General features: G+C 36.1%; 1 protein-coding gene across 3 annotated transcripts in view; it reads left to right on the top strand.

Annotated features, from left to right (window-relative positions):
• Positions 1-7,547, top strand: part of APPL1 (adaptor protein, phosphotyrosine interacting with PH domain and leucine zipper 1) — a 41,017-nt gene that overhangs the window by 28,984 nt on the left and 4,486 nt on the right. For all 3 annotated transcript variants that reach the window (XM_047777405.1, XM_047777413.1, XM_047777423.1), the window contains 8 exons: positions 1,403-1,494; positions 1,896-2,078; positions 3,960-4,012; positions 4,732-4,906; positions 5,005-5,041; positions 5,952-6,098; positions 6,935-6,985; positions 7,284-7,373. In XM_047777405.1, the coding sequence (XP_047633361.1) occupies positions 1,403-1,494; positions 1,896-2,078; positions 3,960-4,012; positions 4,732-4,906; positions 5,005-5,041; positions 5,952-6,098; positions 6,935-6,985; positions 7,284-7,373 (828 nt within the window). The remainder of the gene's footprint in view (positions 1-1,402; positions 1,495-1,895; positions 2,079-3,959; positions 4,013-4,731; positions 4,907-5,004; positions 5,042-5,951; positions 6,099-6,934; positions 6,986-7,283; positions 7,374-7,547) is intronic.

Here is a 7,547-nt window from a genome sequence, read left to right on the forward strand (position 1 = left end):
AATCTTGGAGTTCCTTCATGGCCTAGTGGTTAAGGATTTGGCATTGTCACTGCTGTGGCTCAGGTTCAATCCCTGGCCCGGGAACTTCTGTATGTTGTGGGTGCGGCCAAAAAAAAAAAAAAAAAAAAAGAAAATCTCATGATCTCCAAAATATTAGTAATTTCTGTTAGTTTTATAATGATCTTAAGAGTTTAATCTCAGAAAATCAGTGGTAACACTAGAGAAGTGTTTCGTTTTTAATAACCTGATCTGCCAATCTAGCCTTTTCTTTCTGTTATGTCACTTGGGAACAACAAAAAAATGCAAATGCAAATTGGACAACTTATTAATACCTAGGGAATACATAGAGAATACAGTGTTCAGATTTGAATAATTCAGGCTTATTTTACTTTCCTACTAATTATCGGAAGTCAAAGTTTTAATATTTTCCAGATTATCCAGAATTATTTTATCTGTATTAATGAAAGAAGTTTTGATCAATTTGTGATATTGTTTTCATATTTTTGCTATTTATAGGACCCAGAAGTGCAAAAATGTTATGTGATTATTTTTTCTAATGTATATACTATTTTATTTAGCTAGTGTTTTAAATAAAACAATAAGTTTTTAAAATATTTCTTATGGAAAGCTTTATTTTTTTCAAATTTTGCCTGAAAATATCTCTGATAACTTTATCAATTAATGAATATACAGATATTTCTGAGCATAAATATATTCTGGAAAATTATGAAAACTTCAGCATCATAGTTATAAAATACTTTATTATTTTTTGACTATTTCCTACTCCTTTTAAATTTATTTAGCAAATTTGAGTACCCAAATGCTAGATTCTGTGTTAGGTGCTAGTAATATAAACTTAATCCAAAAAATCTGGTAATTAAAAATTTAAGGAAAAAAATTTCCTATTATGTGTTTTAGTAGAAAAAATCAGATTTCCCTCATAGATTTATAGGAAGTAAGAAGAAACTTAAATTGTAAAGTTGTGAAGTTAATTATGTATCTTAATATTAATACAAGAGAAGGGAATTACTTTAGTAACTTTACATTTAAAATTTAACTTCTCAAGGGAGTTCCTGTTGTGGTGCAGTGGAAACGAATCTGATTCGATTCCTGGCCTTGCTCAGAGGGTTAAGGATCCAGTGTTGCCCTGAGCTGTGGTGTAGGTCGCAGACCTGACTTGGATCGCACATTGCTGTGGCTGTGGCATGGGCTCAGCAGCTGCAGCTCGAATTCAGCCCCTAGCCTGGGAACTTCCATATGCTTTGGGTGTGCCCACCCCACCCCCCAAAAAAGACAAAAAACAAAAATAAAATTTAACTCAAGAAGATATTGACAGTTGAGAGAGTTATATTTAAACTTTTGGATTTCTTGCTTTACTAATTGGTCCTTTAAAAAAAAATAGGAAATTGCTGCACGAGTAAATCAGTCAGCTTTGGAAGCTGTCACTCCTTCCCCATCTTTCCAGCAGAGGCACGAGAGCCTGCGGCCAGCAGGGTGAGTTGCCAGACTGTGGGTTATTTAAAGAACCATATGGGCAATTAAAAATGTTAGCAAACACTTTGATTTTAGCAGTACTAGTTACATTAGTACAAAATAGTTCAGAAAATGTATTTTCAAATTGGTAATTTTACCAGCAAGAGTGCTAAATAAATAATGATTCCAAATTTCCCTATTGTTTATCTCTAGGTTAAAGTGATTTATGTTTCATGTTTCTGAATTTAGTAATTGGAAGGAAAAGCCTTTTGATAAAGTAGCTCTGACGTGGGATTGTGTTTATTGAAATCTGTTCTCATTGACTTATAAAATTATATTTTCTTTTCTCATAGTTTAAGTGTTCAGTGTACCAAAGAGAAAACTAAATGCAATGCTTTCTTGTTTTCTTCTGTGCTTATTAGACAATCTCGGCCACCGACAGCTCGAACCAGCAGTACAGGATCCTTAGGATCTGAGTCCTCAAGTTTGGCTGCCCTCTCTTTAGATTCTCTCGTTGCCCCAGACACCCCAATACAGTTTGACATCATTTCTCCTGTGTGCGAAGATCAGTCTGGCCAGGCAAAAGCCTCTGGCCAGGGAGGCAGGTGTGTGATAGCCCATGGGGATATTGTACTGTGGTCTGTAGGCTTATGATTCCATTTCTACACTTGAGAGTCATCTTTCACATATCTTGTGCATTGGCTATTTTACATTCTATAATTACCTAATAGAATTATGACAGTTGGAGAAGAATCATGCAGGTTTTTCTCATTGTTTTCTGCCTCACTTAAAGATAATATATTTAGAATATTTAATTTTCAGCTGTTCATCAGATCTACTTCTAAGATATTTACTCCTAAAATTACAGAAGAAAGCCAAAGATCATATCTTTGGGTCATGACAATATGTTAAAAATTCTTGGAGTTCCCGTCGTGGCGCAGTGGTTAATGAATCCGACTAGGAACCATGAGGTCGTGGGTTCGGTCCCTGCCCTTGCTCAGTGGGTTAACAATCCGGCGTTGCCGTGAGTTGTGGTGTAGGTTGCAGACGTGGCTCGGATCCCGCATTGCTGTGGCTCTGGCATAGGCCGGTGGCTACAGCTCCGATTCAACCCCTAGCCTGGGAACCTCCATATGCTGCGGGAGCGGCCCAAGAAATAGCAACAACAACAACAACAAAAGACAAAAAAAAAAAAAAATTCTTGAGAGTAATACATGTGCTATGGGTTTATTAGAAAATATTATCTTGTATCAGAAAAAGAAATCTCCAGGAAGGTACTAAAACACTATCATGTTATGAGTTACTGATGAATTATCTTTTGTTTATATAATAAGTCTTTGTCAAAGCAGTTACAGTTTTATTTTTTGGGGCTGTGGATGAAGGAAACATAACTTATGGCAAATTATTTATTAAGTAGGATGGACACCTAATAATGTAGTAATTTAGATACATATGGCTGTGACCAAGAAAAGGTATTTACATTTCATCACAGAAATACTTAGCATTTGCTATAAGAGGTCAGACATGTATTAGGGAGATCACTTTCATGTTATCTTAAAGCCAGTGTTATTTCAGAACCACTTAGCTCTCTGCTGACAAAACTTACTTTGATTTGTACTTTTCTTCCTTTGTGGTGGGTGTGCCACAAGCTAGGCACACTTAAGGAGGCAGGTAACTTCCATCTCTAGTTAGCTTTTCTTCTTCATTCTGGAAGGTGTGCTTTGAGAAATACAGGTTAACACTACAAAATGTTCAAGTTAACTTGTGACATGTACTTAGAGAACCTAAAAATAGGTTTTTACAGTCCCAGGAAATCCCTGGCATTTTTCTCATGTAGCTAAAATTTAAGCTAAATCAGCTGTTCCTCTGTCCTAGTTTATTTAATTTCAAGTTTCACAACATGATTTATTATGTTGATTTTTGTGTGCCTGTGGCTAAATATCCAGTCCATCTGCATCTTCTGAAGTGTAGCAACTTTGACTTCAGCCTGTTAACTTAGTGTGAGGGCAGGGGTCTTCATCACTAATAGGTTGGTCATCAGCAGTGCCCTTAACAGGAAGGGATATTTGAGAGCTTTTAAAAAATGTATGTGCAAGGTTTTGTGACTTTTTTTTTTGTCTTTTGTCTTTTTTGTTGTTGTTGTTGCTATTTCTTGGGCCGCTCCCGCAGCATATGGAGGTTCCCAGGCTAGGGGTTGAATCGGAGCTGTAGCCACCAGCCTATGCCAGAGCCACAGCAACGCGGGATCCGAGCCACGTCTGCAACCTACACCACAGCTCACGGCCACGCCGGATCGTTAACCCACTGAGCAAGGGCAGGGACCGAACCCGCAACCTCATGGTTCCTAGTCGGATTCGTTAACCACTGCGCCACGACGGGAACTCTGACTTTTAGTTTTTAACTCTAGGTTCAGTGAATGAGGTTCCTTCCATGTTTCTTATGGTAGCTGACCAGTGGTTCATAATTTTTTTTTAAACACTTTGCAGGCGTACAAATCCATTTGGAGAATCTGGAGGAGGTATTAAATCCGAAACTGAAGGTAAAACAGAAGTGTAATATTTGTATATTTTAGAAATTCTCAGAGCAGTAAACTGTGTGAAGAATTTGTTGTTTACATTTGCTCTGCTCTATGTTGGGTTTTTTGTTTGTTTTTTGTTTTAAATTTTATTGGAATATAGTTGACTTACAGTGTTGTATTAGTTTGAGGTATATTACAAAATGATTGTTATACATATATATATATATATGCTATTTTAATGTTATCTTTACATCACAGTTTTTTCTTTTTACTCACAGTACACTTAAAGCAACAGAACTTAATAGGACTTAAGATTTCTTTATTTACGCAAAATTATAGACTATCATAGTTTTGACCTCATAGTCAAATTCTCAATGCATAAGATACCCTACGAGCTTTTCCTAAAAGCTGCTGTTTTTTTCTGGTTCTGAAGTATAACTTTTTTCTTTTTTTCCAGTAGCTATTTATTTTGATTTAATTTCAAACTTACAGAAAAGCTATGAGAATGGTAAAAGGAATTCTTTTTACTCAGAACCACCAATTGTTGCAGCATAACCTTTTGCTATTTGAATTTAAGATCTTAATTTTTCTGTAATTTGAACACTGTAGTTATAGCGCTTTCTGAATACTTTTGGCTAGGCTGAATTTTTCATTTGAAAACCTAAAAGGCAGAGTATTTTATTCCTTAGGAAAAGAAATGTGGTATTTAAAAATATATAATGTACCTTGTTCTGTTGTAGATTCTATTCTTCATCAGTTGTTTATTGTCCGATTCCTTGGTTCTATGGAGGTGAAATCAGATGACAATCCAGATGTTGTTTATGAAACAATGCGACAAATCTTAGCTGCCCGGGCCATCCATAACATTTTTCGTATGACAGAATCACATTTATTAGTCACTTGTGATTGTTTAAAGTAAGTAGTAACCTCTCCCTCAAAAAACTGTAGGAAAAAATGTTTTCATAATTTTAGCCTAATTAAGAAGTTTCCCAAATTTTTAATTATTATTATAGGTTAATTGATCCACAGACACAAGTTACAAGGCTCACGGTGAGTTGACATGTTTAAAAGCTTTATTTTAAGTCTCTTTGTACATATACACATCTTACATCTTTATAATACTCTGGATTCTGTATATTCAGATATGGTAGTGTGAATTATGATTGGTCTTTAGGCTGTTATAATTGAGTCCATGACTGTCTCTCCAAAAAAGTTGTAATTGAACACTCCATGTAACTAAAAGAATTAATGCAGTCTTGTATGATACCTAGTATTTATTCCTTTCCTTAGCTGGGAGCATATCTCATATACTAAAGAAACTAAAAATTAAATTAAGGAATTAAAAGGTCAACATTATTGAGTTTATTTTATAATTACCTATTTTGAAATAACTGCAAATGTGTGCTTCTGTTTTAATCATTTAATAAGAGACCATTTTGTTACTAAATTTGACTTTGTAAAATGTTTTAATGGCTAGTAAAACATATTCAGTATTCAACAACCTTTTTTTTTTTTGTCTTTTTATGGCCACACCCACAGCATATGGAAGTTCCTAGGCTAGTGGTCAAATTGGAGCTCTAGCCACTGGCCGACACCACAGCCACAGCCACATGGGATCCAAGGCTCATCTGTGACCCACACCACAGCTCAAAGCAACACCGGATCCCTGACCCACTGAGCAAAGCCAGGAATCGAACCCATGTCCTCATGGATCCTAGTCGGGTTTGCAACCGATGAGCCACGACAGGAACTTCCAGTTTCAACAACCTTTTAATCTGCTTGGCAGTCCAGACCAAATATGATATTGTTTGTTCTTGGATTACCATTTTGTTAAAAATAAATGGCTCTAATGGTCTATTTATGACATTTAATAACTTAGTACATGAGTTTGTCATATATAACTGTGCTGTTGTAATGGATTGGAAAGTCTCATGTTTACTTCTGATGTTTTCTGTGGCAGTTTCCGTTACCTAGTGTAGTTTTGTATGCTACACACCAGGAAAATAAGAGGCTTTTTGGATTTGTTCTTCGGACATCAGGAGGGAGAAGTGAAAGTAATCTGTCATCCGTCTGCTATATATTTGAATCAAACAATGAGGGTGAAAAGGTACATGGCTTTTCAAAATGTGTTTCTTTTGTGAAATGCATATCATAGTCAAAGTTCTTAGTAAGATTTCTGGAAAAAACTCCCAATCTTTGCCTGGTCCAGCCGAGTTCCTTGAACAAAGCCTGTTGCTCTTAAGAGAGCTGAGATGATGGGTTGGGCCTTCTGACCCTACAGATCTGTGTCTTCTGGTCATTGATGGATGGTACAGTCTTCTGGCATCATTAACTTATCCTTGGGAATGCAAAGTATTCCCATAACCAGCTATTTCCAGATGCCTTCAGCTTAGATCAACAGCAGCAGCTTTGCTTTGTTCTTTGCAATCTTACCATTTCAGTAATGAATTTGAGATAACAAGACATGGGTAGTTGAAAGAGCCAACAGCCAGCAGTGGGAACTCACAGACTGAGAAAATACACAAAAGCTTGGTTTAGGGGCTGGAATATTAAAAAATCAGTTTGTTTGTTTTGCTTTTTAGGGCTGCACTCATGGCATATGGAGGTTCCTAGGCTAGGGGTCTAATTGGAGATACAGCTGCCGGCCTACTCCACAGCCATAGCAGCGCAGGATCCTAGCCACATCTTCGACCTACACCACAAGGTCATGCCAACGCCAGATCCTTAACCCACTGAGCGAGGCCAGGTATTAAACCCGCAACCTCATGGGTCCTGGTCAGATTCGTTTCCACTGCGCCACGATGGGAACTCTCATAAATCAGTTTTTGTTTGATGTGGTATATTATGATGAATTATAAAACTAGTTACACTTCAGCCATTTGGATCCTTGAAATTATTACTTTGATATAAGAACTGCCTGAGTTTTTCTTTTTCTCCTTTTAGATTTGTGATTCTGTTGGACTGGCGAAACAGATTGCTTTGCATGCAGAGCTGGTAAGAATCCAAGACATTAATTATCCAAGGATATTAACTAAAGTAATATAAGATCTTTCATACTAGTAAGTAAATAAAAAAGATTTTGCTTTGCAAGATTAACAGTAGATGCTGTTGCTGATATATAGTATTTAGAATTTGGATAAATGGCTGACATTAGATGTAAACTTTTGGTGTGCTCTCATATAAATACGAATAATAATTTGAAAAGGTTACAAAGGTAATATTAATTGAAAAGTTGAAAATGTAAAGTTATTTTTCATATTTAATTCATTAGTTGTATTCATCTGTACTTCAGGATCGTAGGGCATCAGAAAAACAAAAAGAAATGGAGAGGGTCAAAGAGAAGCAACAGAAAGAACTCAGCAAACAAAAACAAATTGAAAAGGTATGCCATCCTGATGTCTAGATCTTTTCTGTTCAGATATGATGTTTATGTAGTTTCCTTAATTCCTTACTGTGACTTTTATATTGGAATTTTCAAATGAAGGTCTCCTCTTTCTGCTTGCTCAGCCACTTCATAACCAGATGATTCATAACATAGCAGAAAAACATATTTATC

Source organism: Phacochoerus africanus, chromosome 1, assembly GCF_016906955.1.
Source record: "Phacochoerus africanus isolate WHEZ1 chromosome 1, ROS_Pafr_v1, whole genome shotgun sequence".
In the NCBI taxonomy this organism is placed as follows: Eukaryota; Metazoa; Chordata; class Mammalia; order Artiodactyla; family Suidae; genus Phacochoerus; species Phacochoerus africanus.